At 43.1% G+C, this 20418-nt stretch overlaps 1 protein-coding gene across 1 annotated transcript; it reads right to left on the reverse strand.

The window, feature by feature from the left end:
* Window positions 1-13440: 13440 nt before the first annotated feature.
* Lsmem1 (leucine rich single-pass membrane protein 1) lies at window positions 13441-19535 on the reverse strand. Its single transcript, XM_036205746.1, has 3 exons — window positions 19409-19535; window positions 17604-17732; window positions 13441-13571 (listed from the first exon to the last, which is right to left on the reverse strand). Exons 1-3 carry the CDS (start codon window positions 19533-19535, stop codon window positions 13441-13443), a joined length of 387 nt encoding a protein of 128 aa, XP_036061639.1.
* Window positions 19536-20418: the final 883 nt, after the last annotated feature.

Here is a 20418-nt window from a genome sequence, read left to right on the forward strand (position 1 = left end):
CATGTGCACCCTGGCATGCATGTACAAACGCGTGCCTGCCACCACCACTCATCAGTGTAGTCCCTAACTACAGTCTAAACATTTGTCCTTGTACCCACAGATAAGGGTGGTCCTCATCCCTTGTCAAGGGGACTTCTCTTTACAACAGATGGAGGCCATTATAGAAAATGCAGAGTTGTGGAGCCCAGCCCCAAGACAGGGTAGAAAGATTGTAAGAACAGGAAGATCGGGGAGTTTGCTGGGAGACTGTATCTCCTAGGCATGCCAAAAGCTACACCCACAAAGTCTCACCAACATGACTGCCCAAACATGAGCTGAGCAAGGATGGCAATGATAGAAATGTCAAAGTGGACTGGAAAAGCCCAGCAGGCCTCAACCCTACACAAAGAACTACAGGCAACGAGGAATGTTGAGAGTGGGAGAAACAGTCTTCTTCAGGGAAGAGCACCCCAATTGTTCATCCAATACCGAATGATCAGCTCTGAAAACATACATGTGAGTAACATTTTACAGACTGAGTATGTTACAATGAGGAATACATATATGGAATATATATTAGGAATGTGTGTGTGTGTGTGTGTGTATGTGTGTGTGTGTGTATGTGTGTGTGTGTGTAAAACAACAGCTAATGAAAAAAGAGACCCTGAATTTGAAAGGGAATAAGGCAGAATGTCATAGGAGAGTTTGTCAGGAGGAAAGGGAAGGGAGAAAAGACATATTATAATGTCAAAATATAAAGAAAAAAATGAAAAGAGTAACATTTTCACTTCAAAAGAGTATAATAAAATAGAAAAAAATGAATTATAATTATTGAATATGTTATGTTTGAAACATCATTAAATAAAATGTTCACAAAATAAAAAATTGTCCTTTATAAAGTTTGTTAAACAAGATTGGTACTAAATGTGCATAAAGGACAGGATTACATTAATACTGATAATGCTTTAAATTACAATTGAATTTCTCCCAACGTTAGACAGTTCGTTGACAAAATGTAACTTTGAGTATTTGCATTAGAGCTTAAAATAGGTGAAAATTTGAAAAAATAATCTGATTTAACTGCTACATAGAAATCATATTATGTTGGTGATGACTTCAATTATCTTTGCATGAATAAATCACAAATAGTGTCTTTTTTTGTTTGTTTTGGTTTTTGGTTTTTCAAGACAGGGTTTCTCTGTGTAGTTTTGGTGCCTGTCCTGGATCTCGCTCTGTAGACCAGGCTGGCTTCAAACTCACAGAGATCCACCCGGCTCTGCCTCCCGAGTGCTGGGATTACAGGTGTGTGCCACCACCGCCCAGCCATAAACAGTATGTTAAGCATCACTAAATTTAAAATGTACTCAAAGTTTGGCAACTTAATCATATTTTCTTTCTTTTATTGAAAACATTTTTTTCATATATTCTGATTATGGTCCCCCCCCCCAAAACTTCTCCAAGAGTCCACCCTAACTTCTCTCCCATCAGTATCTACACCCTCTCTGTCTCTCAGTAGGAAATAAATAGGCATCTAGAGAACAATAATAAAATAAAATAAAACAAAACAAACCAGAATAGTAACACTGTAACATAGGGAGCGCTGACCTTTCCAAAGGCTACTGTAGTCCAAACAGAATGGAACGTCACATTGGAATCAACCTATAACAGTACTGCCACCTGGTGGTGATACTAGTTATAACACTATGCTTCCCGTTCACTCATAAAAACTAAGTAAAAATGTCCTTCATTGCTTGAACTTGGTACATCTTAGAGTTCCAACTAGGATTTGTGAAATATTTGAATAAGCCCCAGAAGTTATGTCCAACTGATAACCACTCTCAAATGAAAAGCCATGTTTCATTGATCCCTAACTCCAACAGTAATGTGTTTCATTTACTAAAGGAAGAGCTTTGATGCCCTGAACAGGGCAGTTATTGCCCGTGGTTTCTCAACATTTACACTAACAGGTACAAAAGGTTTCATAAGGTTGACATTCATTGAATATTTAAATGATCCAAACCCAGCTGTAAGCACTTTACCCACATCAGTATTTAGAATGTGTACTGATATCCCATTTATAAATTAGGAAAGAGGCTTCATAGTTTATGCATGACTCTTACAGAATATGAAAAGAGAAATATTCTTAATGCTCTTACCAGCTACACTACAAGTAGAAATTCATTATTTTTCTCACGTTTGTGCATTTTCTGTCCTCTTGGTTTTCTCTTTGCTTAGGAAAAGTCATATTTATATGCTGAAATTATAAATATTCATATAGAATATATTCATATTGTGATAGAATTGTGTTTACCCTCATTTCTACTTCTGCATTTTCTGACACCCTGTTCAATTATAAACCCAATTCTTGCCTATACATTAAATGATCAGTCATCAGAATGAACACACACAACATACACACAGCTTGGTTACACAGCAACTGTCCTAACTAAGCAAAAGGTGAAAGTGCATGTCTCCCTGATTCGTTTAAAGTTGCTGAGAAGCAAGCATTCTTTCGTAACTGCCTACATTATATAGTTCTAGGTCACAGTACTCACTGCTCAGGTGTATTTTCCAATCTCCAGAAAACGTTAACTTCACTTTGTGTGAATCCAGACGTGGAGTTGCAGACTTAGGAGACAGGCTTCCTGGAACAGCTGCTGAGGCTGAGCAGGCAAAGCTTTGTTTCTGGGAAGTCTCCATTTTTCTCGTTTAACAGTCCTTGGGAGTTTTCTAAAAGCTGAAGGGTCAGCAGGCTTTATTTCCCATGGGTTAACTTTCATTTAGGCTGTCACGTTTATAGGATATTTTTCACCTGTTGAGAGTTGACAGCTTGTGAGGGATACTGCAAAGTGATAAGTATTAGAGCCCTGGTTATTGGATATCCTCCACCAATGCAATAAACCAATCAAGCTGAATTAATAAGTCCAGGTTTAATAAACAGAGCGAAGCCACTCCCAGGTGACTCTCGGGAAGGCAGGAAGGAGAGCACACGGCAGGTCTGGTGATCAGATCTTAAATACCCTGTAGGCATGGTCTTGAGCAGCCCCAGGAAAGGACTGACCCTCAGCAAGCTTTCTGAGGGTAGGGTCTGGAGAGGGCAGCTCCAGGGGAGACCCCAACATCCCAACCTTTTTGGGTACATATGAACACCAGTTCAAGTCTGGCTACTTCCTGCTGGCAAGGGACAAACATGGGGAGGGAGAAGTAAGTGGGGTCACGCTCAGTGGGAGGTGTGGGTGAAGAGCATCTGGTTAGCTGCCATCCTGGAGACCTCAGGAACCTGTTGCTTGAGGAGGCAGAGAAGGCAGTTTGCTAGGAGAAAAGATAGATTATTAACACTGGCCCTATGAACAGGCTAGCTGTCAGGAAAAGAATGGAATGGAGACGTGCCTTGGTTGTACAGAAGAGGCACAGATGAATGAGCCAGATGAAAGAGCAGATATGCCCTTGAGTCTGGAAAGGTGGTACCAGCACTGATGTTCTGGGAGCTTGAGGGGATGGCTCGTCAAATCGGGGAATGATGTGTGTAGGAGTACCTGACCCCATCACACCTGCTTTCTCCAGAAGTGGGAAATTCCTCTATCCAACCTGAAAAAGTCTCAACAAGGGTTAGGAGATAGTGGCACTTCTTGTGAGTGAGCATGTGGGTGAAATCAATCTGTCAGTATTCGCCTAGTTGGTGACCTCAGAGCTGGTGCAGGGGCTAGCATATCTGGATGGCCCCTGCGGGTTGGCCTTGGCATGAGGAGAGGAGTGGAGTTGTGTAGGATCCTTCAGATGTCTGTAAAACAACTGGAACAGATTTACATCTTGGTGTCATAGCAAAGGCTGGCTTTGGGTTAAAAGGTTGAACATTTTTCTTAGAGCCTGGTTTCAGCCCAATACAACACACCTTTAAGTCATTTTCCTTGTCCTGTGCTGGAATTTTATGTTGTTTCATACTCACATCTAAACAGAGCATCTTTAGGTGGGGATGGTAGCACAAGCCCTTAATCCCAGTACTGGAGAGGCAGAGGCAGGCAGATTTTGAGTTTGAGGCCATTTGGGGTTACAGCATAAAGACCCTTTCTCAAAAAAGAGAAAGAAATTGAGGATCTTTGAAATTCTGTTAATATTCAAATAAAGTCAAAATTGAAGAAAAACTATTTTGAAGATGTATTAATAGGGTCAACTTTTAAAATTAGTATTTTGTAGGATAAATTGATGAATTATTTTCCAAACACTAAATGAAGTAGCCTATCTGAGGGCATTCCTGCCCCCCATGGCCCACGGACCACCCATCACCACACTTCCTCAGTGCATGCCTTATTACATTATTTGCATTGTTATTTACATTACATCACTGTGATGAAATACCTTATAATTCCATCATGGCAGGGAAGTCAAAACAGGAAGCTGAAGCAGCTAGTCACATCCCCGGACAAGGGCAAAAAGAGAAAGAATGCATGTATGCTCATTGCTCAGCTCACTTTTCTTGAATCGTATACAACTCAGAACCCAAAACTAAGGAATGATACCCATCACATTCTGCCTGGGTCTTCCCACATCAATTAGCATATCAAGGTAAACCCCGAAGACACGCCCTCAGACCAGCCTAATCTAGACAGTTCCTCATTAAGACTTTCCTTCCGCATCATTCTAGATTGAATCAAAGATTACATAGCACAATAGTACCAGCTATGTTGACTATCTGGTTGGTTGGTTTGGGTTTTGTTTTTTTTTGGGGGGGGGTAGTTTTTTTTTTTGTTTTTGTTTTTTGTTTGGTTTGGTTTTGTTTGGTTTGTTTGTTTTTTGTTTGTTTGTTTTTTGGTTTTTCGAGACAGGGTTTTTCTGTGTAGCTTTGGCGGCTTTCCTGGAACTCACTTGGTAGCCCAGGCTGGCCTCGAACTCACAGAGACCCACCTGCCTCTGCCTCCTGAGTGCTGGGATTAAAGGCGTGCGCCACCACTGCCCAGCTGGTTTTGGTTTTTATTTGTCTCATTATGTAGCCTCGGCTGACCTGGAATGTTTTGCACAGCTCAGGTTGGCCTTGAATATGTGATCCTCATAGCTCTACCTACCAAGTTCTGGGATTACACCTGTACACCACCACACTCCGATTGAAATAAATATAGTGCCACAAAGTAACTATATCCCAAGTTAGAAATAATAAATTTCCAAGACTCAGACGTTCGCACTGTGTACATTCCCTTCCAATGAAAGGAGGCCAACTTCCTGATTTCCTACATATGGACAAATGACTTCCTCCATATTTGAATATATATAGAGAGAGACAGAGAGAAAGACTAGAAATGGGGGAACCCATCTCAGCACAATGAAGGCCTACAGTCAAAGGATAAGCCCTTGGGATAATGCTCACAGTCAAGATGACTTAGTGGGTAAAAGCACTTTCTGCACAGGCCAGATGGTCTGACTGTGAGCCCAGGAATTCACAGTGGAAGGAAAGAACTGACTCCCAAAAGTGGTCCTCTGACCTCCATGCATGTACTGGAACACCTCTGTACCTCCAAACATCACACACACACACACACACACACACACACACACACACACACACACACACACACACACTATTATAATAAATGACATTTTAAATTGGCTTTAATTTTAAAACTTAGAAAAAAAGAAACTAACAAAAACTACGTATGTTCCTTAGGTTAGTGTCAGAAGTCAGCATACAAAACAGAAACCTGCATGCGTGAACTCGCTGTAATGTCACTTGCAATAGCTACACTATGAAATCAACCTGGATGGCCACCAACAGATGAATAGATGAAAAGATATGAGAAATTTTATATATATATATATATATATATATATAAAATAGAGAGTGTGTGTGTCTTATTCATCTGAAAAGAAGTATGAAACCATGTCATTTACAACAAAATGTCTAGAACAGGACATCACGTTAAGTGAAATGCCAATACAAGTACGGTATGCTCTCTCTCATATGAGGAAACTAAACAACAATAATAAAAAGACACAGAAGTGGAGACTACTGGGGTCTGTGTGGAGTGACTGGGGGTCATATCATCAACTCATGCTCTTTGCACATTTGGAATTCCTTTGCTATGTACATTAATATGTGTTAATATGATATATACAAAGAAAGCGTAGCAAGGACAGTTTCAGCTGAGGGTGAGTGAATGTCAGATTGCAGCAGGGGTTGAGGAATGGATGGGAAGTTGAACAGTTGGAGGCATGAGTGTAACTATCTACCATTCTACAGAGTGAAGGCGGGAAAAGAGGAAGAAAAAGTGACTGGACGGGACAACGGGCGAACACAAGTCCCTCAACTCCAAAGTCGTTGGTCTTCAAGCTGTCCGTGCAGCCTTCCGGTAGCTGTTCTGTCTGATGCAGCGGTTTGCTCTCCTTCAGTGAGCCCGAAAAGCTGTGTCTTCTCTCTTGCCTCTTTCCTTCCTTCCTTCCTTCTTTCCTTCCTTCCTTTCTTTCTTCCTTCCTTCCTTCCTTCCTTTCTTTCTTTCTTTCTTTCTTTCTGATTGACTTCTCCCTGAAATAATCAGTTGCCACCAGGGGTCCCTCCCCACTCTCAGTGAGCACAATTTTGTTCTTGTTTCAAATCAGAGTCCATGGAGGCAGCCTGAAGGAAACTTCCTAACCAACCCATTTAAGCAAACACACAGTGTCAACCTATGTGCCACACTCTGGGGATGCCAAGAAGAGACAAATTCCAAGTTTCAAGGCAAAATTGAGAGGTTGAGATAAAATTGTATTTCACAGGAAGAGGAGAATATTTCAATGATGAGAGAAACAACGATTTAAAAAAAGCAAAAATAGGGCTGGAGAGATGGCTCAGCCGTTAAGAGCACTGGCTGTTCTTCCAAAGGTCCTGAGTTCAATTCCCAGCAACCACATGGTGGCTCACAACCATCTAAAATGAGATCTGGTGCCCTCTTCTGGCAGGCAGAACACTGTATACATAATAAACAGACAGATAGATAGATAAGATAGATAGATACATAGATAGATACATAGATAGATACATAGATAGATAGATAGATAGATAGATAGATAGATAGATAGATAGATAGATAGATAGATAAAAAGCAAAACCATCTTTCGTGAGACTGGGGGAGCAGCTCCTTTGGTCAAGTGCTGGCTTGACTTACAAGCATGAAGACCTGGGTTTGATCTCCAAAATCCATGTAAAAAATACAAGAGAGTGATAGCATGTGCTTATAATCCCAGCACTGGGGGATAAGATAGAAGGATCCCTAGGGTTCACTGGACAGTCAATCAAGTCTACTTGGCAAGCTCTAAACCAGTGAGAAACTCTGTCTCAATAGAGGTATGTGATATTCCTCAGGATATCAACTGAGGTTATCCTCTGACCTCTACACACATGCATGTGCATGTGTACATATATGTGCATGTCTACCTGCACATACATGAACATGCACACACACATTCACAGGAAAAGAAAACTCCTTTGTAACTTCAGCAATTACTATGGAAACACCTAAGGTTTTCTGTCATCTGGACTCCGCAAACATTTAAAGAGAGTCCTAGGGGATAGGGAAACATTTTCAGTGGGTAAAACATATGCTGGAAGGGCATGAGAACATGAATTCAGATACAGCACCATGTAAAGAGTCAGGCATGGTGGCATGCATCTGTAATTTCAGCACTGGAAGGTAGAAACAGACACACACACACACACACACACACACATGCACAAGCACACATGCACACACAAAGTTCCTTGAATATACATCAAAGGATGCCTATGTCATTTCCATCATTTTTTCCTGAGTATGTAAAAAACTATTTCTGAGCCCCTAGACAGATGGACGGTAATTCAGAAATTGACCCCAATGTATCAGTATCAAATTAATTTAGTCTGTTTCTAGTAATATTTTAAAAATAATTTAGAGCATGAAAAGTTTGACATTTTTAACAATTGAGGAGTCATAATTAATCTTTTCTTTTTTTCAATTTTTGGCCACCTCTGTCTGCTCATCAGACAATAATTGCCCTGCAGAAGTGATGCATCGCATTCAGAAAGAATGGTCCTGTTGGGATAAACTTACACAATCCATTTCCTTGAGGATTCATGCATGAATAGTTCATGACATAAAGAAGAATGAGGACCACAACTTCCATCCTCTAAATTCAATCCTGTGCTCCTGGCAGCCTGTGTGATTTGAATGAGAAATGGCCCCATAGGCTCATACATTTAAACCTTTATCTGCCATGCATGGAAGTATTTGAGAAAGGTTAGAAAGGTTAGGAGGTGTGGCCTTGCTGGAGTAGGTGTGGCCTTGCTGGAGTGGGTGTGGCCTTGCTGGAGTGGGTGTGGCCTTGCTGGAGTAGATGTGGCCTTGCTGGAGTAGGCGTGGCCTTAGTGGAAGAGTGACACTGGGATGGGCTTTCAAAAGCCCATGCCAGACCCATGTTTGTCTCTTCCTGCTGCCTGTGGATCAGGATGTGAAATGCTCAGCTACTGCTCCAGCACCATGCTGGACTGCTCAGCACCATGATGACCATGGACTCACTCTAAAACTGTAAGTAAGCCATCAATTAAATGCTTTCTTGTATATCTTTGCCCATGGTATCTCCTCACGGTGATAGAACAGTAACTAAGACATAGCCCCACTCATTCTTCATACATGAAATAGTTCTGTCTTCCTCCTCCTTGAAAGATACCAAATACTTACAGGTCGGCTCTATATTCTGTGACACAGCTGCTTTCTCTACCCTTATTTGCCTTCATCCTCCTCTTCATACAGCTAACCAAAAAGCAGGTCTACAGAAAGGTCCCTAGACATTTTAAAAAACTATTTTAGAAAACTGAGTAAAGGACTGAGAAACTATCTCTTTGTCATGCAAACATACGGCCTTGAGCTCAAAAACAAGAACCTATGCAAACAACCTGGGCACATGGCATACCTGTAATCCTAGTACTGTGGATGGAGATACAGAAAGATCCTTGGAACTCACTGGCCCATCAGCCAAGCCTACTTAGTGAGCTCCAGACTATTGAGAGACCCTAGGTAGGCAGAGTCTACAGGTAGCCTCTGGGTGTGGTGAGCTGGGCAGAGCAGGGTAGGCAGAAGTGAACACCTGAGGTTCACTTCCATTCTACAGACACACATACAGAAATGCAAACATATGAATACTCATACATACATACATACTAAAAAGAAAAGAAAAACAACTGAACTGAATGCAAGACAGTCTCTACTCTTAAGTTGCCCTTTATAACTACCCAGCCCTTCTTTACTATTTTCAATATATTGGGTTTTGTTTTTGTTTTTTCAACTTGAATGCTTCCTTGCCTCAAGTCACAATGTATGGCTATTACTGGCTTCAGTTAACCAATTACCACTTTTATATTGTGATCATATTTCTTTTAAAATGATTTCTTTTTATTTTATGTATGTGGGTATTTTTCCTGCATGTCGATCTATGTACCATGTGTGTGCTGTGCCTGCAGAAGCCAGAAGAGGGTATCAGATCTCCTGGGTTGGAGTTACAGATGGTTGTGAGCCTCCATATGGGTGCTGGGAATCAAACGTTGGTCCTCTAGAAGAACAGTCAGTGCTCTTAACTGCTGAGCCATTGCTCCAGCACAAGATTTGTGATCCTTTTATACCTGCTTATCTTTGTTATTGTTGTTTTTTGTTTGTTCATTTGTTTATGTTAGGGTCCTGGAAAAGTCCCATAAAAGATGATCAGCCATGTAAGCAATCATCAGCAAGAGTGTTTATTAGTTCAATATACTGGGGCTCTCCATCCCATATGAAGGCAAGATGGCGAAGACCCCAGAGGGATGTGTGAGCACAGCCAAGGGGAGGTCCTAAGGCAGTCAGGTCATTTTGGATATGATTGGCTCAAGTGAGTGGCGATCATATTAGTGTGTTATGTTGCATTTTAAAAACAGTGGGGAGGAGTCGCTCCATGCAAGAGGGCCCAGATGGGAGGTATATTGAGGGGAGGGGAGAAAAGGAGCAGAGAAGGAGGCAGAGACCAGTCCCTGGGGATGAGAGTAAAGGAAGAGAAAGACAAAGAGAGGGGAGGTGAGCAAGGCCCGCCTTTTATAAGGAAACTTAGGGAAAGTGCACAGGGGGTGCTCTTAGCAGCTGCAGCTGAGACTACATCCTGTTAGGACCCTAAGGGCAGGCTAGCACAGGTGCCTAGGTGTTAACATGTTCTAATTGGCCAGGGGTAGTCAGGAGCTGGTCAGGAATATAGTTTTCTATTTTGGGACAGGCCTGCACAAGTTCCAGGCTTTGTCCTTATTTGGTTATCACCTTGAGCTGTTTATGGCTTAGTCCACCATACCTCCTCTTCCTTGCTGTCAGGGGTGTTGGAAACTGATTGTCCTTTGTTTGTTTGTGGCTCTTCCTTAGAAACTGCTTGCTCTGTTCCCAAAAGCAGGGACCAAGGTCTAGTTCTTAACTAAGTCATTAGGGCAGGCTGTCATGGTATTTTCCTGGCCCTCTCATCTGTCTTAATAAAAGATGCTTTGGAGACTGGCGACCACCACCAACAGTTCTGGCTACATAGCCCTCCTAGTTAGAGGTAGCCCCACACCCCAGTGGTCTCCAGGTGTCACATAGATCATGGTGAGCCTGGGCCGGGCCAGGCTTACTGTTGTCGTGGCAAGGTCTGAAAGAGGGCCCTACAGGGTCCTCATGGCCAAAGATAAAGTGCATATCACAGGAGCTGGTGTCAGAAGACACGTGCCATCTTCCGATCACAGCTGGAAAAGGACATCAGAAGGAAACATGGCAGCATGGAAGGATATTAAAATTCCCCTTCTTTTCCCATCAAGACCTGCCACCAGTCCCTTCTATTGTTCTTCTGCTCTTCTGCCTTCAGTATTCTGGCTCCCCCTCCCACCACAGCTGTGGTCAAGTCATCTATGAGTCCAGTGGGAACAGGTCTTCAGTCCACCTCAGGCAGGCCACCACAGACCCTAACGTTCTCCAGACTAACTAGCTAGAGAAACAAGAAAGCCTCCCGGAGCAGTCAGCCCCTGGAATAGTCCCTTGCACCCTACATCTGATGTATGATGCTATGATCTTAAATAGCATTCTTAGGTCTTTACCAACAGACATTAAACACACCAGTTTCTTTCCACAATGCCATGCCCATTACTTCAACAATAATAGCTGCCACACAAACTGGCATTTGTTGAGTGCTTCCGCTGTTTCAGACACTTTTAATTCTTCCACATCTGTCACCTCTCTTAAGCCTCACGATAATACTATGAAATAAGCTGTATAGGCATCCAATTTTGCTGGTTGCTTTCCCAAAGTCACAGTCAGTAGTGACACCAGGGTTTGAATCAGTGAGTTAGATCGCCAGCCCTGTGTCCTTATTACGGCCAGCTCACCTGCTGGGTTCTGCTACAGTCAGACTCCATGTGACTAGCCGATACATCTTTTTAAAGTTATAGTGTGTGTGTGTGTGCACATGCATGTCTATCTGTCTGTCTGTCTGTCTGTCTGTCCATGCATGCACACATGAGCCCATGGAAGTCAGAGGGCAACTTGTAGGAGTCAGTTCTCTGTCTCTCCATCACTTGAGTTCTGGGGATTGAATTCAGGTCATCCGGTTTGGCCAGTGACTTTACCTGATGAGCCACCTCACCGCCCACCAAAACTTTTAATAGGTCAATAGAAGTTCTTGATTTGTGAGCACAGTGCTACAAGCTGTGATATTTTCCAGACTGTGAATGCCGGAGGGGTCACCATGCTTCCATCCAAACAATACATGCAGGACTAAAAAGAAGAATAAAATGATTTTCGGGGCCTGGAGATATGGCTCAGTCAGTAAAGTGCTTTCCTTGTGAGCATGAGTTTGACCCCCAGAACCTATGTGTTTTTATTAAGATTTTTAAATGCTTTACATTATAAAGTGTGCAATGTTTTGGAATAAAGATTGTTTCTTACTGAGCATAAAAATGTCCACTGTGTGAGTAGAAAGGAAAAGGCACAAGAGCAAGCAGGAAGAAGTGAGCATTCTCGAACTGCTGCATCAGATCTTCTGGTTTCTGAAACAACTTTACAATAAATCCTTATGACAAGAGACTTTGCTATAATAGGTCAATAAGAATTTTCCAGTAAAGCCAATTGATGGTGGTACACGCCTTTAATCCTAGTACACGGGAGGCAGAGGCAGGTGGATCTCGTGAGTTCAAGGCCAGCCTGAGCTACAGAGTGAGTTCCAGGAAAGCCACCAAAGCTACACAGAGAAACGCTGTCTTGGAAAAAACAAAATAAAACCAAAAAAATTCCAGTAAACACAAATTGTGTGTGTGTGTGTGTGTGTGTGTGTGTGTGTGTGTGTGTGTATTTTTTTTGAGACAGGGTTTCTCTGTGTATCCCTGGCTGTCCTGGATCTCTCTCTGTAGACCAGGCTAGCCTAGAAACAGAGATCCACCTGCCTCTGCCTTCTAAGTGCTGGGATTAAAGGCATGTGCCACCACCTCCCACCTCAAAATTTTATATTTTTAATGTTCTGCATAATATTAATCAATTTTAAGAAAAAGTATGCAATATAAATATTTTAGTGCAAAATTATTCAAAATGTGTTTTTGCATCTGCTTCATTTTTGAGTAAACTCAAATGTTTGAATAAACCAAAATGGCAAAAAAAATTATAATACCTTCCTCAACTGACTCACAACAGTGTATTTTAATTAAATAAAAACTCATGCTTTCAAACTCACTTATTTTGCCCCATTTTGTCATGTACAGCATGCTTCCAAATTCACAATTTTCTACTTTAATTTAGCAAAGACCACAAACCTAGCCAGTTTCTTCCAAAGCCATGAGCAAAGTGCCAAGGGATTTTTTTTCCATGACAAAGCTATAAATTATACATAAATAGACACGGCTGCCTTTCCCTAGTGTGCATGGGAGTGTCTCTAGAGTCAGATGATTTTCACAAAGCAGAAGCTCAGACAACAGTCTAGGCCCCTCAGCATCACCACACACACACATCTCTACCCATGTTTTCTCCAGCGATCTGCAGACAAAGGCGCTCGAAAGCTGTTGTCAGTGTGCAGCTGACAAGAGGGACCGCCTGGTTCAGCGCAGGCCGATGCCCGAATCTCTACCAGTGCTGGAGGCATCACAGACCTCGCTAGAACACTGGCGGTCTTCTAAACCAAGCTCATTTTCTATAAGTAGTAGCATGTAAAGAGTTCTTGCTGTTGCTTCTTCTCAGTGCTAGCCACCCACCACCCTAACCCCACCAAAGCTGAAGAAACCGATTAGCAGGAAATGAGCCTGAATCAAGTTCACCCCTTCCCGGCTGCCATCTCTAAACACCTTGCTTAGGAGCGATCCCCATCCTTGAGCCAGCCTGTGTAACAGATCAGATATGCTGCCTGAAGAAGTCCACTTGCTCAGTCCTTGACCTACGTACATCGAGGCAAGTGAGAGAAGCTCCAAGTATCCATGCCCACTCTTGAGGAAAAAAAATCCCTTTAGTTCTGTTCCGAGTCCAGTTGGTTGAGCCGCTTTACGATCATGCTGTTGATTTTCTTAAGATCATCTATGTCCTTCCCCTCAGCTGTCAGTCTTCTGGACACGTCCTCCATCTGGCTTCCGGTTTGAACTTCAAAACGGAAAACAGACTGTTACAGTCAGCAGAGGGAGCCCTGTGCAGAGCTCAACTGAGAGGCATCATCTGCAAACCGCCATGCATCCAGGAAACCCAGAGTACCGAAAAATTGCCCAGCTCGTAAACTCTACTTATGACCTACTGGTGCCAGGCTAGACCACTCCTGACAACTCTGTAAGATTGTGGCTGAGACGGATGTGCCAGGGGCTGCCAGTGTGTCTGGTTACTTCCTCGGAGTGATTGTCACATTGTCTCATTTCCAGACCCTTTCTCAGAAATGGCTTTCTCTCTTATCTGGAAAATGACATTCTCTGGGTCCTAACATCTACCTCTGCCTCCATACACATGAACAGACATACACACACATACATATGCACATAAAAGATAATGAGATTAATATCTCTGGCCCAAGATGCTTAGTTGTACAAAAAAAATATACATTTTTTTTTTCTCATACAAGGGCTCAGATTGGTCTTGAACTCATGTTCCCCTGTCTCTGTCTACCAAGCTTTGGGATTACAAGTGTATGCCATCCCAGCCAGTGCAAAGGCCTTCTTTTTTCCTCACCTCCCTTTTCCTTTTCTTACTCAATATGGTCCTGGCCTCCATATGGAACACTTGAGCAGAGCGTAGTGGCCCACAGTGAGACTTGTCTTAAAGTCAAAACCAAAAGCAAAGTAAAAACAAATATTTGAGGCAAATGCCAAATAATTCCTTTTTGTTTTATCTATTTATTTTTAAAGGTTTTTTTTTTTTTTTAGATTTGTTTTATTTCATGTGCCTGAGCCTGAATGTCTGTGCACCATGTGTATGCCTGTAGAGACTGGAAGAGGACATCAGATCCTCTGGAACTGCAGTTACAAACAGTTAAGACCTACTGGGAAATGAACCTGCATCCTGTGTTCTCCAGCACCTATTTATTTTTTGAGACGAAGTCTCACGTAGCCCAGACTGGCCTTGAACTCACTGTATAGCCAAGAACAATCTTGAGCTCCTGATCTTTCTACCACTAACTCCCACATGCTGAAGCCTTACCACATGTGTCCCTGAAACAAGTCCTCCTTTAAGGAGGCTGGAGAGGTGGCTTAGCAGTTCAGAGCACTTACTGCTCTTGCAGGCATCCCAAGTTCACTTCCTACTGTAGCTCACAACCATCTATAATTCCAGGCCAGGAAGACTTCTGACCTCTGCCAACACCAGGCATGCACATGGTACACATTCATACACGCATGCAAGACATTCATCCACATAAAATATTAAATAAGTCTTTTAAAAACTAGACACAGTGACATTCACATCCTGCCTTATATTTTACATCAGTGTCTCTAGGTCCTGAACAGTTCCATCAACTTGAGCATATGAGGCTTCAGTTTTATCAACAGTAAACTAGAGATAATGATGGGACCTAGCCGGGCATGGTAATGTCATCCTGTAAATCCAACTACTCAGAAGGTTGAGGCAGGAGGATCGCAAGTTCATCAACCTAACTGGGCTACTCAGTGAGTTTAAGGCAATCTAGCATGTCTCAAAATGAAAAGCAGAGAGGGTGTGAGCAATCCAGTTTTGCAGTAGAAAAGTTGCCTTAAATGCACAAAGCTCTACTAGGTTCACTCCTCAGTATTCTTTTAAAACATGTTTTTTAGATTCTGGACTACACGGTTGTTGGAATGTATTTGACAGACAGCCCTCAAGTATTCAGTGCATGGTACCTAGCACTGCATACCTCATCTGTAACACTTGTTATTTCTCTTGTTCTTCCACCTATCCTATAGATGAGAATTTTTCCTTTGGGTTGCTTGGTTGTAGACATATCTAAAATATCTGGCTAGTTTAACTGGGTTGTTATCTGCAGTTAGGTACAGCAAGACAATAGGCAGATCTCTCATTTATGTCAGGCTAACATTTCAGAATAAGAATATATTATCTCAGCTGGGCAGTGGTGGTGCATGCCTTTAATCCCAGCACTCAGGAGGCAGAGCCAGGTGGATCTCTGTGGGTTGAAGGCCAGCCTGGGATACAGAGCTAGAGCCAGGACAGGCACCAAAACAACACAGAGAAACCCTGTCTCAAAAAAACCAAAATATATATATATATATAAAATCTCTTTTGGCCCTCTGGGTTCAATTGCTGACCCTCCCCGTGTCAATAGCTAGCTACAAGGTTACATTATCACAAGGATATTTCACCTGTTTCTTAGTGGGAAAGGACATAAGCTGGAGAGGTGGGTTTAAACACCATCCTTGTTGTATAGCTTCTCCTGGGAAGACGTGAATGAAATACCCTTTTATCCCCTCCAAGGCACATAGAACATCACAGAAGAGGGGGTGTAAAGAAGCAAGAGCTTGGGGACTGGAAGGGGACTGGAGAGATGGCTCAGTGGTTGCTGCTTGAGCAGGAGATCAGTTTCGTTCCCAGCACTCACGTTGTACCACCTGTAACTACCACTTCAGGGAACTTAATTGGTCACTTCTACCCTCCAAGGTCATCTGCACACACATGTACATGAATAAAATAAAAAGAAAAGAAAGCTTTGTATTTTTAAAGGAGGAGCAGTGACAGCCATGGTCAGGAGAAGAGGAGGAGGGCCAGAGGAAGAGGTGGAGTGTCCTCTACCTATTTCCTCCAAATTGGAACATTCCTGTCTGGATGGAGGAGGAAGGCTTATAACATTCAAGGCTCAGGAAACTCAGCAGACTACAGGATTCCTCTCTGAGGAAAAACCAGTGAACAACTTCTGGGAAAAGGAGAGTGTCTGGAAGAGCTTCCTGCAAGTTATATAGGAAGTTCCAAGGATGCAGCTTTTTCAAGAAGCCACACCTGTGCTGGAGTGGGCTTCCTGGTGCTGCAAACTGCCTCGGAGGTACTCAGGTTTGGCTCATGCGTTCCAACACTGGGTCCATTGGTGGACCGTTTGGAGATGTTTAGATGGTAGAGCCTTATTAGAGGTGATACGTCACTGCTGGTGTGTAATGTGTCTTTCTCTGTCCCACCAGCTCCCAAATAGCAACATGGAGACTTCTTATTAATTATTAAAGCTCAGTCTATATCTTAGCCTTGTTCCTAACTAGCTCATATATGTAAATTAGCCCATTTATTTTAATCTGCATTCTGTCACGTGGTTCATTACCTCATCTCTCTGTACTGATCATGCTGCTTCCTCCAAGTCTGACTCCAGACCCCCCTTTCTTCCTCTCTGAGTCTCCTCTGTCCCCAGAAGTCCCACCTAACCTCTTCCTGCCTGGCTATTGGCCATTCAGCTCTTTATTAAACCAGTCACAGTGACACATCTTCACACAGTGTAAAGAAATATTCCATAACAGGGGTGGGCACTGAGGGTTTAGATCCTCACCACAGCTCCAATTCATCTGGGAGAGAACCATGTTGGCTCTGAGGGAGGAGCACACACACACACACACACACACACACACACACACACACACACACACTGCAGGGAGGCAGCTTCTCTCCTGCTACTCAAAGCAGGCAGGAGGCTGACATGAATCGGCTGAGGGGTCTCTGTGCTGAGGAGCAGATGTGGGAAAGCCTCCATGTCACCAGTTAAGAGTATGACATGTATCTCACAGGCCAAGAGCAGACAGGACAGGAGCTCGCACCAAACAGGGAAGGAGTAACCCACCCTCACATCCCCAAGCACTGACCCGGGCCATTAGCCTGCTCCCTTGCCATGTTATGTCTTAATGTAATGAAACAATCTATGCATCAAGTAAAAAAAATGATAGGATAAATTGTGTACAATTTGGCAGCAGGGGCTCCGAGTGACAAATTAAAAGCTTATATAAATATTAAACATAAATGTGACCTGTCCATTGGGGAAGCATGTTGTGGACTTGTGTCCAAGGACCCTATCCAGGAGCAACAAGGTACCCTTAAGACACAGGGTCTCCCCCAGGCTTTTGCTGGAAATTGATGGCCAAAAAGGGCTAGCTAGCCCCAGAAGCAACAGCTATGAAGTCAGCTATGAAGGATGCACACACAAATAGAGACAAGCCTGCCTGAAATACTTACTTATTAGGAAGATGGCGAAGAACACCAGAGCTAGGCTGACCATCAGCACCAGGAGCAGCCCCACAAAATACAGACCACGGTTTCCATTTCCTGCATTTGTCCCAGTGTTTGGTATTTTCTCCTCTAAAGCTAATAGAAGACAAAGCAACAGAATCTCAGAACCACCCAGAGAGATGTGACCGGCCTACTCTTTTTCCCTGGACAGTCTGGAAAATGTCTTCTGCATTAGGGATGCTTTTGGAAGAGCAGTTTTGGATCTGTTTACCTTTCTATTAGAATTCAAAGAATGAGGAGGCTTGAGCTATGTCCTTGGACCAGTTTGAAAGGTTCTTTGAAAACTGTTAACTATGGAGTAGAGGGGCATGAATTATTCTTTGGAGAAGAAACAGAAAATTGATGGAGCTCTACGCCCATCTCCTAAGTGGTCTAAGTGGAGCTAGGTAAGTGATGCTGTCCCTGTGTGGAAGACCTAACACCATGTGGCATCTTTCAGGAAACTGCTTTTAGTATCAGAATAATCACTTAGGTCTATATATCCATTGGACAAAAAAGCCACTGTGGTATTTTGGTTCCTTAAAGCTATTTCCAGGATAGATTTGCTCTAGGAGTGAGGCTCTTCTCAGAACTTGGTGCTGGGAATTGCCTCTCATTAGCTACTTTGTAACTCTTAGGTGTCAACTAAACGCTCAGATAAAGTTGACTAGGATCGGTGTGAGCCCCTGGGGTAGGGAGACAGCTGGATTACATTCTATTTTCTCCTCCTCTCTGAATTGGTCCCACACATTGTACCGCTTGATTATCTAATCAAGTACGCCCCATGTCCCACCCTCTCAAGCCTTCTCATCAAAGCCACACCACAGGCGGCACCAACGCCTGCTGTAGTAAGAGAACGAGCGTCAGAACCTATTAAAACGACGAAGGGAGAACTCAAAGACGACGAGAAGCAGAATGGGGGGTATAAACTGGACAGTAAGTCTAGAGCGTGCATGGGGACAAATAGCAAGGGGACACCAACACTCGAGTTCGAATACTCATCAGTTAAGCTAGACAAGTTGGGGCCTGGGGGCTGAGAGGCCGGGTTTCTAACACTTGGGGTGCAAGATACATTTTGTGTTCATGAGATTTCATTTTGTTCTCAATGTCCCTTCTAACACTTTAAATGGACAATTTGTAAGTAGAAAATGAAGTTGACTTTTTGCACAACAGAATTTTAATGATTTTTTTTATAAACTAGTAAATATGATGAACATTTTTCTCAGCAATCTCCGATTAAAACAAGACCCCTAGGAGGCAGAGAATGTAACGAACCTAACCATGGTCACCAAGAGGCACAACAGCCAAAAGGGACTGAGCAAGCTGGGAAGCCAGCACTAGGCTCCGCCCTGTCCAGTGACAAACGTGTATGGTTCTTCCCCAGGAGTTATAAAGGGGAAAATGGGACATGAAGAGAGCTTTTCCTATGCAGTCAGGCGCAGTCAGGCTACCAGGAACTACCTATTACAGCCCAGGCTGACCTTCAATTTGTGATTCTCCTGCCTCACCCTTCCAAGTGTTGGAATTACAAGCATGAGCCAATATGCCTGGCTTCTGTCAGGAATTTTGAAGTGTTCAGATCTTGCCAAGGAAGTCAATAATCCCTTAAAGACTGAGGGCATAAAACAAAAACTGCTTAATGATGAATAACATTTCTAGTGCCCAGTAACTGCCGATGCCCACCCTGCCCCCACCACAGGAAACACATCCACCATGCCCTTAATGTTTTCTGGAAGTCCCAAAGCCATGAAACACTTCAGGACCATACATACGGAATAGATGTTGCGATTCTGTCGGACAGAGATTGAATTTGTTTAAGTCATTTATGGAATCCACAACATAGAGTTTCCCTTCTTCATGGATGCCATGAGGTCCAGCATCCTGGGAGGGATGAGTCATTGTCCTGAAAGAAAACGTCACCATTAGGAAGAAGCATTGGAGGAACTGCACAGGTCAGAGCAGCAGGAAGATGGGCAGGCGGCTAGGCTCTGCCAGGGTCTAGAAAGGCTGTGTCTAGAAGGAAGTGTGTCCTTGGTTGGCCACCATAGTGGCTATTCTTTGGCCTCTGCTTGCCAGACTCAAATGTGTGACTAGCATCCAGCAGCTCTTACATGTTTATCCTCAATGTTCTTTCCTCCTCCTCAGCTTCCCACTTCCATTTTATTTTCCCTGGGTCTGATTTTTATTTCATAATTTCCTCTTATTAGATGAGTCCCATTTCGACATGCTTTAAGTCTTTTGTGCAAAACTACTACTTATATATACAAAATAAGCTAGCCAACAAATGATCATAAAGACAGGCAGACAGACCAAGAGATAACCATGAGCCCTCCTACCTTCCTAATTTAACACAAAATTGCAATCTTGGGGCCTGGCAAGATAGCTCAGTACTTGCCACCAAGCCTGATCACCTGACATCCAGCTCAGAAATCCCCGTGGTGGAATGAAAGAACAGAACACCACAACTGGTCCTCTGAACTCCACACGCACGCCATGGCACTCACGCATGACTCCCACCTACACTCGGCAAATAATGTAAAAATACTAATTGTGTTTTTGTATTTTCTTCAGTTTGGCATGAGTCCTTGCCCTCAGATACATCCTTTAGCCATTAGGTACTGGCTGTGGCTTCCCAGGACAAAACCTTAGCAAATAGAGGCACTAAAGAAAGGTTCTATTGCCAGGCCAAGCATGGTAGCACATGCCTTTAATCCCAGCACTCAGCCAGAGCTACACAGATACGATTATTATTTTTATCTTCTTTTTTTTTTATTTGCTTGCA

The sequence above is a fragment of the Onychomys torridus genome, chromosome 14, assembly GCF_903995425.1.
Source record: "Onychomys torridus chromosome 14, mOncTor1.1, whole genome shotgun sequence".
Lineage (NCBI taxonomy): Eukaryota > Metazoa > Chordata > Mammalia > Rodentia > Cricetidae > Onychomys > Onychomys torridus.